Source organism: Anguilla rostrata, chromosome 2 (genome assembly GCF_018555375.3).
Source record: "Anguilla rostrata isolate EN2019 chromosome 2, ASM1855537v3, whole genome shotgun sequence".
NCBI classification, from domain to species: Eukaryota; Metazoa; Chordata; class Actinopteri; order Anguilliformes; family Anguillidae; genus Anguilla; species Anguilla rostrata.
The window spans coordinates 9,616,241-9,636,411 of NC_057934.1; the positions used below are offsets into that span (position 1 = coordinate 9,616,241).

The window sequence follows — 20,171 nt, forward strand, 5'->3', positions numbered from 1 at the left end:
TTATATAACTGATTTAATACCAAGAAGGAAAACAAATCAAACCATTGGCGGGTAATTTTACCGATTCAAATGCAAAGGTCCAGTATACCGTGTATGCAAAGATCATTACAGATTTGTCATTCGACTGCGACACGTGAAACGCCATGACCATGGCAACAATACAACTGGTGTTTATCATTTAGAAGAACCTGATCATCACCACAATGAAACAAACACTTTAAAAATGTTTCCTTATGTCAGGTTTATTTCATTGAACAGTTTACCTTCCAGACCAGTGGCCATTTCTCACATGAGGCTCTGATAAGGAAATGAGAGACATAGCAATCATGAGACACTTGGGTACAACAGGAAAGGAAATCAACGAGAATTTAAGATGTTGTAACTTTATATTCTCACTGATCTGAGTTTAAAGAGGTCACAGATTTCACTGGCAATGTTGTCTCTAAATCAATATTCTAAAATTTTATTTTAGAAGAATGTTGTCACCATGAAACAGCGTGTGGCATTGAGCCACTTATGGTTTTAAAATATTAAGTACAAAATGCAGAAAACAGTCAAAAAAAATCAGGACTCTATCCCAGTTTCTAAAAAGTGGAAAAGAAGGAAAAGGAAGATAACATTGTTAATCAGGAAAAGAATACGCTCACCACCATAGATATCATCACTGTGATTTGTGGATACTTCATATTTTTATTTCGAAGATCTCTGTGGTAATTACCACGAAGGAGCCAGACAACATCACCAATCACTGTCAATGGTCTCCAGTTGGATGTCACCAATGTTCTCTGTGATTGGTTCAGGTCCTTTTACTGCTTTTTTCCCCAAGTAAGGTGACTACCACCAACTTGTCTCTTTTTTACTAGCCCTGGTTACAAACAACACATGTTCTCAGAACTTGGAAATGGCATGACAGCCCAAAAGATATTCTAAAATTTTGTGCAATTCCGAAATCACGCATGATAAACTCCACATTTCAGCACACTTATCAGACGGATGGGCAACATCTAAAGAATGTTTATGCTATGGTTGCTACCACAATCCAACATAAATTGGGCCGGAGATCAAAATAAATCACCTTTATGCCAATATCAGAAGTTCCTAAAATGGCTGTTAACCCACACCCCCACCTGACAAAAACATTTAATTCAACAACAACTTACAAAGTGGTTGTGGCAAATTTATTGCTATGGTTTCCTCCACACAAGACATAATATATAATACCACGCAGCATTTAAGATTCAAAGGTATACAAAATGTGTTAAAAACAATTAAAAAAATACTGTTCACTTAGACCCATATGCGTGTATACTTGTCAGGCTGTACAGTGGTTTTCAGTTGAAGACTTGCAGAGGCCTTCTAGATCATAGTAAACATCAGCCACTGGAACAGAAAGAAAAGCCAGATGATGAATTATTGGTTGTGAACAAGGTCATTCACAAAGCAGCAGCTCAATACAGGGCCTGCCTGACTCCGCCCACCAGCAGCACCTCTGTGTCAGTCATTTTCTGCACAGTCTCACCTGATGGAAGTTCAGCTCTATGGAGCCGCTGTTATCAATGTCGGTCTTCTTAAAAAGTCCTATAGAGAAGAGAGAGGTAGTGGAGAATTAGCTTCAGGCTGAATACCTATGGTAAAAACCCACATTAAAACTACAGCTGCTCCCAGTACTTTCACAGGAGTGAACCCAAATATCAACAGCCAAAAAAAAATGTAAAGAACTGTAAAGAAGCCCACAATCATATTCCTACTATTCTACACAATCCATCTGCATAATAGTTTTCAACCAAATGGTGTTCATTATTTATCCAGCTCAGTTCAGCTGACCGTTTCCAATGAGAAACCTCCTAGCATGACACAAAAACATCCTAGCATGACATGACAAAATCTCAGAAACTCTATCACTGAATATCACAAATGCTCTTGTTGAACATCACAGAAATTCTTACTGAACATCACAGAAAGCCCTGTTACTGAACATCACAGACACCCTGTTACTGAAAATCAGAGTAACTCTTACTGAACATCAGAAACTCTCTTAACGTCTCAGAAACTCTTGTTAAATGGGAGATCAGACTCAGATCAGACTCTCTTGGTGATCACATTAAAATTATCAGTAAACATGAGCATCCAAAAACTCTTTTACTGAACATCACAGAGAAACTCTCTTACTGAACATCATCTCCAGGCGCATCAGACAGCCCACAAAGTTGTCGAAGTCGATAGTCATGTCTGTCTCCGCGTACCGAGCCACCAGGACCTGGAATATGCTATTGTTCAACGTGAAACCTGCAGTAAACACAAAGGTTAGCACCCGAACACCAACAAATTTAGACTGATAGTGAACTATAACCCAAGAGAAAAGCACCACAAACTCAAACCCTATAAACTCAGAGTGAAATATAATTAATGATCCTGTACGTGAACAATCCTGCACTTTCAAGTTGATAATCTCTCCCTTAAATGAATGATCCCTCCCATTTAAGTGGATGATCCCTCCCTTTAAGTGAATTCTCCCTCCCTTTAAGTGAAAGACCCCTCTCTTTTAAGTGAATTCTCCCTCCCTTTAAGTGAAAGACCCCTCTCTTTAGCCACACACACCTGCCTCCTTTAGAGCCACGCGCATCTCTGGGGTGCTCATAGTGCCTGATCCATCCAGGTCATTATGCTTGTAGATACCCTGAGAGCATAAACACATTACACCTTAAACTATTAAATACATAAACACATTACACCGTAATATATTAAATATACAAATACATTATACCTTAATCTATTACATACATAAACACATTACACCTAATCTATTAAATACATAAACACATTACACTGTAATATATTAAATATACAAATACATTATACCTTAATCTATTACATACATAAACACATTACACCTAATCTATTAAATACACAAACACATTATACCTTAATCTATTAAATACATAAACACATTACAACTTAACTTCTTAAATACATAAACACTGGTAAATAATCATGCCACAGATACAATCATCCAGCTCATTTCTAAATATGTGAATAGTCTTTTAAATCAATGGATTTCCACAATCTAAACTAAAAGGGAATTAATGCATTCCATGGATCATAGAGAGTTCATAATCCAACATTAAAAGAACACACACACACAGAGTCAGGTACATACAGGTGTGTGTACGCATATAATAGTATTTGGTTTCATGTATATATAACAAAATATTAAACCAATGTAATAAGCTGATACAGGTGAGGTGTCTTACAAGGTATTTCTGTACTTTCTTCCACAGTGTGGCAAACTCTCCCAGTCCCAGTTTGCCATTTCCACTGTCCTACAGAAGAGTTATGGGAAACCCCCTTGTAAAGCCATGAAACAGGTAACAGTTCATCATCACCACTGGTATACCCTTCATTAGCTTCTGCAGTCTGAGAACAACATCACTGCCAAGAGATTATAAGCGCGGCTCAACACTCCTCCTCTTGAAGGTGGCAGCAGCAGAAGCATGTGCAGTAAGCTATGTCAACCATCACCCCCGCCCCCCCACCCCACCCCACCCCATTGTGATTTTACACAGGTAAGAATTGAATATGTCTACATATGTGCAGTGCATCACTTGTACGTGCTTAGACATAGGTTCAATCATAACCACAGAATGTTCTATGTTCTGTGATCACGACTGAGTTTGGTCGGAGTGAACCGTCTTTCCACGTGAAGGATACGTCCATGACGTTAACCATGACTCTGCAGGTTTCCAGGCTGAAGCCGTCAGTTTTGATGTCAGTTCCTGTTTGGGAAACAAGGGCGGGTCAAACGCTGCTTGCGTTGCTATGGTAATGTCGTTTTAAAAGGGAGGAAAGAAAACTGATGCCTACTTTTTGCGACAATTTTATTCATGATGGTTTGTAGCTCCACTGCGGAAATCTCCATATCCTGCAAATATGAAAAACACGAATCGGGCTTGGGGAAATTTTATGTATGCAAAATTTATGGAACATTCAAAACTATTCAAATTATAGCGCTGGGAGGTTCCATCCTCCCAACATATCCATCTACAACTCATTTGGAGTCTTTGGATTTAAATATGTTAAGATGGAATCACTACAACGGTTATTAATGTGGATAGATGAATGTGGGTCTGACATACGCTGTAAAATCTCTCCAGTTAGACGTAAATGTGCGCAGCACTTACGGCTCCTGCAAGCTTCACGAACAAACCCCTAAATCCAGAATCCACCTCTGCATCAGACACCACCTCCTGAAGAATAAGGAATGCAGTTAAAAGCAAACTCCACATCGGGCATAAACTAAAAAGCAGCAACCAAGAAGAGGGCAGGTTTCTTACATCGTCCAGCTGTGCATCAATTGGGTCGTCGCAGTGTCTAAACACCAGAATCAAACAAAACAAATAAATGCATGCCAGTCTTCTTGCAGAGATACAAATGTGCTCAAAGTCCATATGCATGTCAGAGCCACAAAGTCCACCAGTAAATTACCGCTTTTTACATCTTTAATGTTTAATGTAAATTCAACAATAGCAAAGTCTGATGCTTTTGCTTTGCTTTTGATGGTTTCAAACCCGCAACCTCCAAATTACAAATCCGATCCCCTAACCACTGTACTGCACCATGTAAAAAATGAACAGGCAAGGCAGGCTGAGACAGAATGGCGGGATGGAGGGATTACTGTGTTTCATGCTGTTTCTCGGAGAAAACACGCAGACAGAAGTCGCCGTCCTTGTGAGCCTCGAAGGTGGAGGGCACGATCAGGTACTCCCCGGCGGGCATTTTGAAGCGCGTGCTGACCTCCCGCAGGTTGACGAAGGTCTCGGACCGGGCCTTCTGAGCGTGGGTCAGGAAGTAGTTCTTATCCAGGTGGACCTCTCTCTGTCCGTGGAACTGGCCAGAAAAGGAAGCCATCAGCAACACACAGTCACAGCGGCCTCTACCACAGATTGCACACATGCACTAGCTACTCAGTTCCTGCAATACCACAGATTCCACACACGCACTAGATACTCAGCTCCTACAATACCACAGATTCCACACATGCACTAGATACTCCACTCCTGCTATACCGCAGATTCACACCAGACACTTTGCTCCTGAGTTCCCTCCCTCTGCTGCTTAACTACAGGAGTTTTTGGATTCAGCAGGTTATGCTGCTGTATTACAGTACAGAACAGCCATGGCCATAACACTGGACTTGGCCATGCCTCCTTAATGAATATTCATATACTGCATCATGAAACACAGCGAGGGGGGTGGGGGGGGTTGGAGACCTTAGACTGCTCCATAAGCCTGGCAAGTACTTCCCCATTTTAACAGCACAGGGAACCAAGCATCTGGTGAGTGTAAAGAATCCTGTACAATTACTCACTACTCACTTCCTTTCAGTTAAAATCTGCAACAGTTCTATACGCATTAATCGCCAGGCACAACTTCTGTGAAATCAATATTCAAGGACACGTAAGTATTTGCTAATGACAACGATACAGTCACACACACCATCGATATAAGGCAGGATCCCCAAGACAGGGAATTTAAAAAGTGTTTTGCTAAAATGAATTATTTTCAAAGTAGTGTATAAAAATGAATGATAGCATTGTTCCATCTGCCTGACGTTCTGCAGCTACAGTGTGCTTTTCCACCCTCTCCCCTCTGGTCACATGATCACCAGCTCACCTGTTCTGGAACCTGAAACACAACACAAAAAAAAGAAAAAAACACTTGATTCATTTGACACATAAAAAATACAGCATCCAACAGTTTGCATGTCCACTGAGAAACCCACCAGTGGAATATATATCTAAAAACGTGGGAACTTCAATAGTTCATGTATAAATTAAGCGGCAGCCGAGATGGACCAGTACTCAACACTGAATTGCTGGTATGCAGTTTAACAGTGGTTAGGAACCTGTGTTTAATGTCACAAGAGCCAAATCTACCAGTGACCCGAACAGCAGTGATTACACCCGCCAGCGTGTCTCCCAGAGGTGGCGTAACTGCTCACACAGGGACATTTTTCCAGCACAGTTGCTGAAGTCAAATGTGCAACTGGTTCAGTGACTTTAGCCTTAAGAAATATCTCCATTTGCATTGATATTTGGGTAGAGATGTATCTGAAAGTGGGGTTGGCGGGTGTAGATGTTTATTTGAAAGCAGGGTTTAGGGGGGTGTAGATGTTTATTTGAAAGCAGGGTTTAGGGGGGTGTAGAGGTGTATCTGAAAGCAGGGTTTAGGGGGGTGTAGCGGTGTATCTGAAAGCAGGGTTTAGGGGGGTGTAGCGGTGTACCTGAAAGCAGGGTTTAGGGGGGTGTAGCGGTGTATCTGAAAGCAGGGTTTAGGGGGGTGTAGAGGTGTATCTGAAAGCAGGGTTTAGGGGGGTGTAGAGGTGTATCTGAAAGCAGGGTTTAGGGGGGTGTAGCAGTGTATCTGAAAGCACGGTGGGAGTGGAAGAGGGGGACGCTGTTCTCACCTCGTAGATGGCAAAGCCGATGGTGTGCATGTCCTCCCCCATTTTCCTCAGACGGCGCCGGTTCTTCTGGATCAGGCCCACCACGAAGCTGCAGCCCACCTCATTGTCATCCGGATCGTCATCCTCCTCGTCCAGCTTTATCACAAACTGGGGATTCATCCAGAACGTGTCTGCGTGGGAGGACACGCGTGGCCATGAACCAGGAATGCATCAAATCAGCAATGCATCAAATCAACAATTTCGTTTTACCAGTGACTATTTAACACCCTGTGGGCTACACAGAACTACAGGAGAGGTAGCATTGCTTGATCGATGGACATATATTTCACTTCATGTAGCAGAGAGCTGAAGAACCATGGCTGATTGGCCTGAGCCCGTTGGGGGGGGGGGGGAGGGGGCATGCAGGTTTACAGTGGGCCAGTCTTTGGGGTGCTAACTGTGCTCATTGTGGGCTTTTACCAACTGCCCAAAACGCAGACATTCCAATGAGCTTCATTCAGATGAGCATAACTGCAGTGCATCCCTAACACACCAACACTCCATTTGCTGGAGGGTTACTGGCGTGTAATTCGCAGGCAAACCTGCCTAAACTAGCGTGTAATTACAGTTACTCATTTGATTGTCACAAATTGAGTCTAGACCAGCCCATGCATGTCGAGCACGGAAGAGCATATCGAGCGATCTCGCTTCAGTATCCACACCGCAAGCGATAGGCGGGCGCGTTTTCGTAATCCCCACCGGATAGGGCAGAGTCACTCTGACGGTTAGGCATGACAGAGGCAGAGGACCCGCAGCACAGCCATTTTCTCACACCTGCACTGAGCGGGTAAGCGCAGGAGGAGGAGAGAGACACTGCGCTTTTTCTCACGCTTGCAGGCGCCGCCGTTCAGCAGGAGAACGCGGATTTGCATCTGAGCTGCTCAGACTGCACACGCACAACGGCTGTGCAAAGCGTGGTTTAAATTACTCGCGATTGTGTAGCTCTCCTATTTCATCAGACTTAGTGGGGCGGTTATTGCGTTGGGTAGTAGCATGTAACTAGTAAAGTGCTGGGTAGTAGCATATTTATGGTAGCCTGTTGGCAGTGTGTTGGCCAGAGCTGTGTTTATGGTACCGTATTTTGTGTAGAGTGTTGGCTAATAGCATGTAACGTGTCGGGTGCAGTGTGTCTATGGTAGCTTGTTTGCAACAGGGTTTGGCACGATAGCGTGTTTAAAGAGCTGTGTTGTTGGGTAATAGTGTTTCCGGTGGCGTGTTTGGCAGTAGTGTGTTTGTGGTAGCATGTTGGGCAGTAGCGTGATCACAGTAGCGTGTCTGCGGTAGCGTGTAGGGCAGAAGCATGTTGGGCAGTAGCGTGTTGGGCAGTAGCCTGTTCGCGGTAGCGTGTTGGGGGGCGGGCTCTCACAGGGGTTGTTCCTGCAGCCTCCCGCCGTGGAGCCTCTCCTCCAGCTGCCATCGAATTTGCAGGTGCTCCAGGGTTTGTAGCCGTCGCTGGTCAGTGCGTCCGGCGTCAGGGTGCAGATCTCCACACGCGAGTACTGCCTCATGAACTCTTCCAGAGACATCCTGCAACCGACCAGGGAAAAGAGCAAAACCCAGCAGATCTGGACTGAGTTTCAGACACACCCTGATCATTTGGGCGTCACCTATTCTTGTGTGTGAATGTGTCAAGTGTCGGGTCTGTAGTCTGATCGACAGTTGGATAAAATCCTAAGAGCAAGATCATCCTACCAGAACTCTCCGTCCTCTGCGTTGGCGTTCGGACGCTCGCCCGCTGGAATTTCGTCCCACTCGCGGGAGCTGTACAGAGAGGCAGCACATGAGTCAGAAAAACGCAAAAACCAGAGCCTACCCACCCACCCTGTCCCAAACCAGCACCAAGCCACCCACCCTGTCCCAAACCAGCACCTAAAAACCAGCACCTACCCACCCACCCTGTCCCAAACCAGCACCTACCCACCAACTCTCCCTGTCCCAAACCAGCACCTCCCCCCCACCCGCACCATCCCAAACCAGCACCTACCCACCCACTCTCCCAAGCGCTACATTAATTAGTAGACTGATTGTTGATGCTTCAAGTTTTAGGAAAACCCCCTCAGCAACTTCCCTTCCATACACACACACACACACACCTGTCGCTCCAGGCTCCGGTCCACTCCACCTGCCCCCAGGGGTTCCGAACTCTGACAAGCTTCTGCATACGGCCCCGGTAAGCCAACTGACATTCAAATTCAAATTTTAAAAAAGCATTTTATTATGCATTAGTATAAGATGGAAAACTGTATGATACTGGCTCACTTAAAAAGGAATGCACAACACCACACAGCATATACCACAAAGCTGCCCAACCCTGTTCCTGGAGAGATATTGTTGTGTAGGTTTACACTAACAAAGCACAAACAAAGCACACGTCATTCAACGGCTAGAGATCACATTGAGCAGCCAGTTCGTGGAATCAGCTGTGCCAATATTGGGTTGAAATGAAAATTTCCAGGAACAGGGTTGGGCAGCCCTCATATACCAAATATCACAGAGAAAACACCTAAAAATGTACATTCATAAAAACATTAAATTTCTGAATTTCACACGAGCTCACTTTACATAGCTCTACCTTACAATCCATCCCACTTTACAAATTATGTAAACATTACAGAATATTAAGAATAAGGAATACAGTCAATAGATTTCAGCTCATCGGGTGGTGCGAACATGCAGAAGCATGTGAATCGATGATGTCACAGCCTGAGGAACATGCGGGCGCCTCATACCTCCACAGCTCCTGTGAGGGAGTAGGCGTGTCCTTTCACCAGCTTCTGACGGGTCACCGCTTCGGAATCCGACGCACTCGTGATCTGAGAGGGACGAGACGCAGCTGCAACTCTGGCAAGGCATGCTGGGAAATGCTTTACTTTAAGTATCAAAGGCTTCAGGAACTGGCCCTTGGTCATTCATTGAAAAGGTGGCGGAAATTTTAACCTTTAGCAAAGAGGAGTGCTGCATGAAGACATGCAGCAGGGGTCTTTGGGTTGCTATTTCTGTTATAAATATTAAATTATAGGACTAACAACAGAAAAAGGTTTGAGAAAACAAATAAATATTTTGAATTGAATGTGGGCTTTAACCGGAGGTCAATAATTTGATATGACAGAATGGAGGAACTGACATCTCAGTGGAGAAAGTGACATCACAATGAGACAGGAAGAGAGAGCTAGACCCTTACATCGATGGAGCAGCCCAGCAAAGCTCCTGAATCAAGGGCTTTCTTGATGATCTGGAAAAAGTTGGATGGGGCTTTTCTCAGCTCGTAGCTCTCCGCGATCCCACCCGTGAAATCCTCGAAGCCCTCGGTGGTGGAACCCCCAGAGAGGGCTTCGTAGCAGCCGTTAATTCTGGAGGAGAAACAGTCGGCCTCAGTTAGCTGACCTTCAGTGGCACCGGAAACAACCTGAGGTTTGGCTAATAACAGTGCTGACCCCAGCTTTGAAGGTTAAGTAGGGAAGAGCTGAACCAAGCTTTAAAGTGAAGTAGGGAAGTATTGAACCCAGCTGTATTGAACACTGCAGTGTGTTTGAAAAGGTGCTCTGACAAATACCCACTTAGCATAGGCCTTCTCCAGCAGGGCGCTCCAGAACTCAGAGCCCTCGGCCGAGTGGACGAACAGCAGCTCTCCGTCTTTGCTGGGCAGCTTGTCGTCGATCACCACGTCCACCCATTCTCCAAACTGCCAGAACTGGGAACGAAAGGGCAGGAGAGATTGAAAAGAAACACAGCGTCCGTCGTTTGTTGAAACTACCTGATGCTACGTTCCCAAGGCCCAAGCAAACCCTGGCACTGGGAGCAAGCAGACGCAGGCTAAAGTAAAAGTGAACGTATGAACCACGAGAGTCACTCCACCTCTTTTCAAGTGCTTTTCAAGCAACCAAGATCAGTAATGAACACCCGGAATTAGCACAGACGCCTAAAGGCGTACACTCTAGAGCGAGCAAACAAGCTAATTAGGCCTTCTGAAGAACTTAGGCTTGAGGCCTCATCGCAGTGTCAAGCTGTCTTATTAGATTCTCACAAATGTTCCTCTCCAGCATTTCCTTAAATCACTCCACCTGAAACAGAGTCATGTAAGGAGGCTGGTGTTTGGTTTGTGCTGTGGACACAAACAGGCTTTTCCTGTGTGCGAGGGCACATACAGACTCATCACCCACTACAAAACCCTTGAGCCTTTGCTCTTGCACAACATTACATCTTTGGAGAATTTCCTAGATCTAAAAGAGATTACTTAGTATTGAACAAAGGAGTACAGCTCATATATGAAAGGGCCAACTGTACCTTTTGCTATTGTGAAGAGTAAATATATTGTTATATATTTTACACACATGGACTTTTTGGAAAATGTTAAATATATTTAATAATTTATATATCTGCCAATATGTGAATTGTTTCACTATCCTCTTCACATCTTGTTAATATGTATTGTTTTGTGTATTTCATAACATAATAATACCAATCAATTGCCTCTGTGTATCGATTAACATGTTCACAGTTTCAGGCAGGGAGTAGAAACGTAGCTGAGCAGTGCATGCTGGGATAGTATATGTGTAACAGTAACCGTGGACAAAACAGCTACTCGATTTAATCAGTCTCAAGTCTCCAAGAGACCTTTTGCTTAGGGTGATCAAACTGCCTTTCATGCTTTTTCTCCACTGGTAAAATACAGAACTTTGAAAAATATGCTCAAGATTTGACGATCCATTTTTACCTGGAAGTGAAAAATGCCAGCATAGTCGCCCCCAAATCCTTGTCCACTGGGGACAACCCTGGCCAGCACATCTTCATTCAGGGTGAGAGATGCAATGGCAGCCAGGAGCCAGCAGTCACCTGGGAAATCAGAGAGAAAGGTCAATATTTCAGGGCCCCATAAACCCTGTGCCACCTCACACTTCTGACTTTTCAACTTTCCCAGCCAGGAGGGTGATTCAGTTTACCCGAGGCAGTACCTGGACTTGGCGTAATGTTTTCTGGGCTCACGTGGGTAATCATATATTTGTGTTTCTCCCTTTTATTCAGGTTTGAACATGCCTGCTGAGAGCTAACCCTGCTGGGCTCCGTAAAGCCCTTAGACAGCAAAAACCTCGCCTGTTCCCCTCCATCTCGAATCACGCTAAAGGAATGTGGCCGTTTATTGGTCACTCAGCTGAAGCTCTGTGCTCTGACTGAGTCCAGGGCTATATCTACACCGTGTCAGTGCACCTCACACTGAGAATAATAAGTAATAACTGTACATGCTAGAAGATAGCCTCTGCTATGCTAACACACGTATTTGATGCATCCTATTCATACGTTTCATTATCAGCGCCTGGAAAAATATTAAGGAATTTTTTTTTTCCATACGCAAAATATGGCCACCAGGAAGTGTTAGCTGGAGAACCCTGCACTACCATTTATAGTGCCGTTTCACACAGTCACTGAGAAACACCCACATGAACGTTTGGAGAGAATCCTCTAAACACAGAGTCCCGCCTCTGTTTTCTTGAGCGGGTGGTGGGGCATTTCGTAACTCAGATTAACCCAGAGAAACTGAAAGAATAAAGAACAGAGTCTGCCTCAGTCCCACAGGCCAGTGAAGATGAGTCACCCACTCAGCTGCTAGACTCTACTTCCTGCCAGCCCACAGGCAGCAGCATAGACCCATAGTACAGACCTGCGGCACAGACCCACAGCACAGACCCATAGTACAGACCTGCAGCACAGCCCCACAGCACACACCCATAGTACAGACCTGCAGCACAGACCCACAGCACAGACCCATAGTACAGACCTGCAGCACAGACCCACAGCACACACCCATAGTACAGACCTGCAGCACAGACCCATAGTACAGACCTGCAGCACACACCCACAGAACAGGCTCACTGCTCAGACTGGCTGCATAGGCTCACAGCAGCACAGACCCGTAGTACAGATCTGCAGCACAGACCCACAGCAGCACAGACCCGAAGCACGCTTTCACACACCTCACAGTTTCACTGACACACCCCTCTACGTGCAGTGAGGTGGCAAATTCCAAACAAATGGCCGGATGCAAGGATCTATTTGCATTGTGGTTTGATGAAACAGGCCATTCTGGGGCCTGTATCACGAAGCAGGAATAGTGGAGTTAACTAGATATGTCCAAAACCTGGACTGAAGTAAGAAGAGCTGTTCTGGGTTTTACTCAATGCAGTTATCCAGTTAACTCAGTATTCATGCTCCGTGGTACAGGCCCCTGTGCCTGCAGCAGTGTGTGTAAGGCCAGGGTATGCCTGTCTCCCCGCTGTGCGTTTCACAATAAGGAAGTTAAAGCCGCAGTAGGTCTGTAGCACGTCTAGCGCTTTATTGCGAGCGCACGCACATGTGAGGGGCAAAGCGTCAGAAACAGGAACAAAGGAGAACCACAGATCTGTATCGACAGACACTTCATGTGATCTAATCTAATCCCCTTTCTTCATGCCAGCGGCTGGTGGGTAACAGTCGGCAAAAAAAACTGGTTCACGAGCTCCTGGCGGTGTTCAGTTCACTTCTGTGACTACAGCAGTAACCGCTGTATTTCGGAGGAGACCGCCATGCTCGCCTGTTATAATAATAAGCAGCAGGTACGCGAGCAGGCCTTTAATGGGAGACAGAGAGGGCTGGTTTGGGCTCTGTGCCCTGACAAGAGAACCGCAAGAGTACATTTCCTTCGCGTATTCTCATGGTGTCCCCTTTAAACAAGGCTAGGGGGACCAGTCCGGATCTGCACACCACATCTTTTACATATTAGGAGTCCGTGCGATTGGATCATATTACACGCAGCTGCGAGGACCAGCTGAACTCACAGAGGAGAGACGCCTCCCTTTTGTTCCGGCTGGTAGTGGGAATGAGAGCTTTTCTGCAGACGGATGGGGCTCTCTTCTGTTTAAGAAACCCACAAGCCCCCCGAAAATAACACTGAGAAGGCCCAGGAGGAGAGCCTTAACACAGAAACTTTAACACTGAGACAGCTTTAACACTGAGAGAGCTTCAACAACACTGACAGCATTAACACTGAGAGAGCTACAATAACACTGACAGCTTTGACACCAAGAAAGCTTTAACACTGACTGCTTTAACACCAAGAGAGCTTGCTTTAACACTGAGAGAGCTTCCACAACGTTGACAGCATTAACACCAAGAGCTTTAACACTGAGAGAGCTTCAACACTGGCACCCCAATGAAGCATGACCTCCTTATGGTATGCCACACTGTTAACCATGTATATTCTTCTAAAATTCGAATGCATGAAGTCTATAAAATATTCCTATAAGTCTTAGTGAGAAGCTTTACATATTCAGCGGTGGCTACTGTGACTTGCAAATTTACACAGATCGTACCATTAATTTTTTAGTGGGTGTACTAACTTTAAAGGTTAAACATTTGTTGTAAAATCCATTTTGCTGTTGCACTCGCTGAAGAATTCCAGGTAAAGTATGTTGCGCAAGTTTACAGATGCCACCGCCCCGCAATAATTTAGCAGTGAACTCTGTCAACACCCAGCTCTGCTGATCATTAGTCACCAGGGCACTCCCACAAATCTAATTACATTTGTCTGCAATTTTGTCGGGAGTGTACAATTTCTCTATCTAGGAGGAATTCAATTTGGACTATAAATTCAGAAAACACGTAACTACAGTAATCATCATACAAACTGCATCTTGTTTTTTTTTTAGTACAAAAAGGACAAAAACAACTACAATCCACAGTATGTGTTCTGACATACTATTCAGGGCAACATACTCAAAACCAATAAATAAGCAACCAATATACCCAATATGACATATAATGTGGAAGAGCCACAACAGACGGAAGATCGGAAAGTATACGTGTTCCATTAAGGGAGTTAAAAGTGCACACCTAAAACAGTGAGTAAACACATACAGCTCCAACACAAATCTGAACTTATTACCAATCAGAATTATGTTGGAAACAAAAAAATAAGTTTGTGTGATAGTTACAGTTGAAAGAATCAGACCTGTAACCTTTTTAAACTGAGTCAAGTCAAGTAGCTCCTATGGTACATCATCCCACCCCCTTTAAAAACAAAAATCTCTTTTTCCATTTATGATTTTTGCACAAAACTCCAGAAACTCAGGAAAAACATTCTTAGAGAGAGGATATAACATAAGCAATGACTTGTTCAGCCAGTGCCATTATTCAGTTCATTTTACATAGCTTAAGCATGCCTTCAGTAACCTATCGAAGGCGCTCTGCTCTCAGAGTTACTATAGAGGTCCTTCAGTTGGGATTTGACCCTGCAACCTCCTGATTCACCCCAGAACTGCTCTGTTATGAATAGTACAGCAAACCCGTCAAATTCTAACAATAACCACCCTCAAAACTTTTGCCCTCCACTTTTGTTCTCACTGCCGTCCGGTTATTATAGTTTACAAAAAAAAAAAAAAAACTAGAGAAAAGCAAACTGTTTCCTGTACCACCCCAGACAATCAATCACATTTCCAGCACAGTTTCACTCTGTGAAACCTTGAGGTTTTTAATCTAATAAGGAACAGTTAGTTCAAATCTCTCAATTGATTAACCAATACTAATCAAGGAACAATCCTGAATACTGAACATGAACAAAAATAAAAATTAAAAAGCTGGTACAGCTTTACAATACAATGTAACAGTGAGTATGATGTCATAACCTTCAAACTGATATTAAGCAGAATATCAAAGAGTTATAACGCTTAATTTACCAGGGTTGGTAGCACAGGTATAAGACCTATCAAGAACATGTTGAAGTTTACCTGGGTAATTAGTTCACTAATTCTAGGCTGTGCTGGTTGACTGAGAGTCTGCAGTCTGCTTCAGCTGCACATACATTGCAGTTTTCTGGCACTATGCCTCTGCAGCCAAGCAAACACACTGCATTGGCAGGGAAGTGTTCAATACGTGTATATTTGGGGGGGTGGGTGTGCTGGTGTGCACCCTCCTGTTCTGGCAGAATGTCTCCTTAAAAATGGTAGAAATCGGGCCTAATTTCCAAGGACTTCTCCGATTTTGGATGCTTTTTCATGACTTTTTTCCCCTATTTTTAAGAGTTTGTTTTTTCCTTAAAGGCTTTCTCAGGACAGTCAGGTTTTCTGTGCTCGTATGTCAACATTCTCTGTGTTTATCTGCGTCGGGTTAGGATTAGCTGCCACTCAGCTCCTCCCAGAGGATCTGTTTATTATTTGTTTTTTACCTTCCTGCCGAGCCTCCCTGTTGCCTTTTGTATGACGCAGTTCTGTGCATCACTCCATGACTGCGTAAAAAAAGCCAGCTACATTAACATAACCTGGACAAGCAAAAGCTCTTGTCACGCTTTGAATGTGATTCTGAGCCACGACAGGCCGGCAGGGTCCAACTGTCACCTGCCTCGGGGACTGTATTGAGCGTTACACCCTGTGTTCGAGCACCTTCTGCCAGCCATTCACAATCACAATAAAAAAAATTGTGCAAACACTGGTAAGCGTTGCACTGTCTAACCTACTTTAACACAATGACTTCACTTAGTAATTCAACAAAAAAAAATAATAATATAATATATATAATATATATATATATATATATATATAAAGAAGGCAGTCAGGCTAAATCATTTAAATGCAAAGTATTTGCATGATTTGCATTCAATGTCGGCAAGTTAAATTTAGTTAAAAAGTTGAGGAATTTCCCTTCAGAATGCTGCGCTGTGTTCCTGAATGAGACCGACTCTGTTCTACTCTGTTGTCCATTCAACCCAGAGTGCTGATAATATTCATTCTAAAACAGCGTCTGCTTCTGAAGGAACACACATCCACAGTCTCTCAACCCCCCACCCCCCACCCCCCTTCAGTGTCAGCCTTGGTTCATTAATTAACTGGAGTCATTAACCAGCCACAAGCTAGAATTACCTGTGGTTCCAGGAGTAAATTTGTAGCAGGCAGAAGGATTTTAAAAAGACTGTGGATCACTGGCCCTGAGGTGAACATTGGTTTCTGCTTCTGATTCTCGTCAGGAAAAGTCCATGTTTGTGGTTTTGGCTTACCAAGGGCTCCCTGACAGATATCGGTCCTGGTGGCCCCTCCAACGATGAACTGTGGACTTCGGCATAACTCCTAAAAGGCAACATTTAAAAATGATAGTTATCACTTTAACTGTGTCTGGTCTATTGTATTTTATTTCACATACATGAGCATTCTACAATTTATGATATTGGTGTTGTATAACCATTCCAGTACTCCATCTTGGCTTCCTTTTAATATTGTGATAAACTTAAGTTATAATTACAACTGTTTAGCAAGCACCACATAACAGTTGTGTTCTGTACAAAAATAAGTTTGGTTTATTAATAATTCATAGTTATAGCCTATAACGTTGGCTGACTGCGCATTTGCCTAAAATGACAGATTTCCTCCGGGAATTGATTTGACTGGATTATTTCATTTCAAACCAATATTTTACTAAAATCAACACACACCCTATAAAGCTACAGTAAATTAAAAATAAGTTGTACGGGTACACGTGCGAGGCTGGATTCCTCGCGAGTGGCTCTCGAGCAGCCTCAGAAGCATGGGTCTCACGGCTGCCCAACTGCACTGCAGTTTTGGAGGGCGTTTGCTTTTAATCCGTTTTTATCACGGAGTAACCATATTCCAAAAGAACGAACTATGTGTATGAGTTACAAACTGGCCCGACGTATCCGTTATGCAGGTAAAAAAAAGGCGTCAGTATTAAAAAAGGCGTGTCGTTCATCATGTTAAACTTATTGTAGTTCACAAACCACAAACTTAGCCTGTATTTTGTTGTTGCGCAAGTTTTGCTCTGATTACTGCACCCCCCCCCCCCATGCGTGTATTCCTTAACGCAAATTTTGTTGCTGTGTCAGGCAATAACGAACGTGTTCACCTCAAAACTACACGTATAACGATTCAAAGCAGTGACCTGTGGGACAGAAAAACTCACCCCGGGTCTTTTCCATTCGACCCCTCTGGTTTTAGGCGAACGCGGTCCAAGGTCTTTGAAACCCAAAGACTCGGGTGCAGCTGGGAAATTGTGATCGGAAAATAGAACGCCGTTACTCAGGCACTGGCTCCTGAGCGCTTCGAAGTCCTGGTTCAAGTATTTGACAGCATTGGCGTTGGTACCAAAGCCTGCAGCCCGTGCCCTCTGTTTGGCGAGAGCGGATGCAATCCCCGACATTTCGGACTAATGCTATCCTTCTCTAACTCAGCACAGCAGTTCACTTAAAATACACCGAAGTTTTTACACTGAAAACTTACATCCTCACTCCGCCCCTAACTTTTCAGGCGTGGTCTGCCATCGCCTGCTAGTTTTTTTTTTTTTTTGCTGCGCTTCTTGGTACAGGAAGAGATGTCGGGTCTGTGATGTGATTTAGTAGCCTAAGCACATTTAAATCCTATTTCCACGCTAAGTGTAACTAGTTACAGGGAAATGTTAGTAGAATCATTAATTACAGCATGCCATATGCATACAGTGTTTAAATGCCGTTGTGGATTCACTGCGTAACTTTGTTGACAAACGTTGGCCTTTTTTAAAAGTGAAACTATCGAAAATGTGGACTAGGCCAAGGCAGAAACAAATTCGACTAGATCAAAGGTTACATCTACAGATACGTGTATTCCAAATTCACTATCTGCATGACCCGGGACTTCACCGAGTTGTGTCTGTCAAAACAAATGAATCGGATATCTACTGCACCCGCCTGCATGGATGTAACATGCAAACAAGCCCACTGGTAACGATGTTGATCATAACATGATATGTGGCCTTACAAAATGAATTTGTTAAAATTACCTAATAAAGTAGGCTAGTTCAGGTGTTTCTGCAGTTCCTACAGAGGGCATGGTCTACGCATTCCCTCTTGAATCGATGTTTGGATGAATTTACACGTAGCCTCTGTGGGTTATGTCCGCCCCGACAGTTATCGTGGCCACTTTGTTTCCAGATAAAAAAAATACTAGAGCTTATCCCGGTAGAGTGTTCTGGTCAGTATGTAGCCTATATTCTCGTGGTGTGAATCGGTGCTTGCGTTTGTGTGTCGACTCGAGACAAGCCGTAGGATTACCGACTCGTCTCAGTTTTCCGTTGGTATGTTGCTGGCTTAACCGTCGCAGCTGCGATTCTGTGTGCATGCAACCTCTGCAGTCATATTGTGACGGGATCTATGTCGTTTTGCGTTCTTTCTGCATCGCATGTATGCATATAGGGCCTATGGGGTGGAGCGTAAGTGATAAAGCGTCTAGCGTCACCTACAGGTGGTATCTGTACTCTTCAGTTATGAGCCGCTGCGTGCGACCGTCATAGCTTTGACAGTTGGGCGGCTCACGCGGGTTTGTGTACATTCCAGCGCTGGACAACCGGCAGGTTTCGACCTCAACAGTCAGTACAATGTGAAACCCGTGCGGCTCTCTAACGGACTCAATGGTATTTGACGGCCCCTTGCTCGTCCCGCGTTTGGAAAAATACCACAACGTGTCCTCTCTTACCCAACACGAGCCGTGGATTTTTGGGTCGCTAACATTTATTTAGGGAGGTTCTCAAATTAAATCAACCCCTCTTCCTTCCCCAAATCAATAGTTCACTGACATGCCAACGTTCTGAGGTCGCAATTTGCTAGCGGCGGTTGTATGTCGCGGGTAACTCATAGGGTAACTATTGTTTGACAAACTTCAGCTCTGTCCAGAGCTTGACATCGTGTCCTGCCACATAGTTAGTCACTCATTAAAGCTTCAAAGATATAGATACATCAAAACCGCGGCAGCAGTCCAAGCCCTTTCCGTGTTCATGCTATTGATAAAACTCCATGAATGAAAGAAGCCCATTCTGTTCGGAATGAATGGAATGTGCTCGGCATAACTGTCCAGAGCCCGGATAGCTCAGTCGGTAGAGCATCAGACTTTTAATCTGAGGGTCCAGGGTTCAAGTCCCTGTTCGGGCGGTCTGTTTTATGCCGATCAAGTGTGGTCTTCCTGGCAGCAGCCGGTACCATGGGACTCTAATTAATTGTCGTTAAACACAAGCAGATCCTTTTCAGTTAACAAGTATTGCATGGTAGCCTATACCTAGCCAGACAATAACACCAGCAAGATGTGGAATGATCTGGCCAATCAAGGCAATTATTCCTGCCAAGACCTGTACGGGATGTTATAGTATTACAAAGTTTCTGATCCTGATATTTTTTTTTTACAGAATGTGGCATCCTCGTAATTTCACAAAATCTTCTTGTCATTATACTGGGTAGGCTCTACCTACAGTCTCATAAACAAAAAGTAATATGCTATGAAGGAATTTTGTCACAGATAAAGGTATATTTCCTATATTGCTGTTAGTATACATATAGTATATATATATATTGTTGCAGCATCGTTATAAAATGCAGTTAGTATAAATTGAACGTTTATATAAGAGAGCTTTAGCCCCCACTACCAACCAGTAGAGGGTGCTAAAATAATTATATAAGAACATAGATTCAACAAAATGTCACAGCTGTTCTTGGACAGCTGGACCTCCCAATCCTTTGGGGCCTTTTCTTCCTGAGCTTTAGCTGAAAAAAAATGTCTCTGTGATAATGCGCATATGATTTTGTTTCCAGCCATTATAACATAATGTTCTGAAAGCAATTTGGAGCCAGCAATATATATATATATATATATATACACACACACACACACACAAA

The 20,171-nt window shown here is 43.9% G+C and overlaps 1 protein-coding gene and 1 non-coding gene across 2 annotated transcripts; one reads left to right on the plus strand and one right to left on the minus strand.

Annotated features, from left to right (window-relative positions):
* Positions 1-224: 224 nt before the first annotated feature.
* Positions 225-17,768, minus strand: LOC135245571 (calpain-2 catalytic subunit-like). The gene is made up of 21 exons (XM_064318692.1): positions 17,438-17,768; positions 16,521-16,590; positions 11,217-11,335; positions 10,060-10,193; positions 9,684-9,852; positions 9,232-9,315; positions 8,596-8,681; positions 8,195-8,263; positions 7,869-8,029; positions 6,464-6,633; positions 5,671-5,682; positions 4,673-4,884; positions 4,332-4,368; positions 4,179-4,244; positions 3,862-3,919; positions 3,709-3,773; positions 3,252-3,320; positions 2,599-2,677; positions 2,170-2,286; positions 1,520-1,578; positions 225-1,380 (listed from the first exon to the last, which is right to left on the minus strand). Exons 1-21 carry the CDS (start codon positions 17,672-17,674, stop codon positions 1,357-1,359), a joined length of 2,097 nt encoding a protein of 698 aa, XP_064174762.1. The 5' UTR covers positions 17,675-17,768; the 3' UTR covers positions 225-1,356.
* Positions 17,769-19,360: 1,592 nt separating this feature from the next.
* Positions 19,361-19,433, plus strand: trnak-uuu (transfer RNA lysine (anticodon UUU)). The gene has a single exon. It is a non-coding gene; the product is annotated as a tRNA-Lys (tRNA).
* The last annotated feature ends 738 nt before the right edge of the window (positions 19,434-20,171 follow it).

Coding starts and splice junctions, on each gene's coding strand:
- LOC135245571 (XM_064318692.1), bottom strand. CDS start 17,674: ATGTCGGGGATTGCATCCGCTCTCGCCAAACAGAGGGCACGGGCTGCA. Junction 4,245..4,331: donor TTGATGCACAGCTGGACGAT/GTAAGAAACCTG, acceptor CTTATTCTTCAG/GAGGTGGTGTCTGATGCAGA. Junction 2,287..2,598: donor CGTGGCTCTAAAGGAGGCAG/GTGTGTGTGGCT, acceptor TGTTTACTGCAG/GTTTCACGTTGAACAATAGC.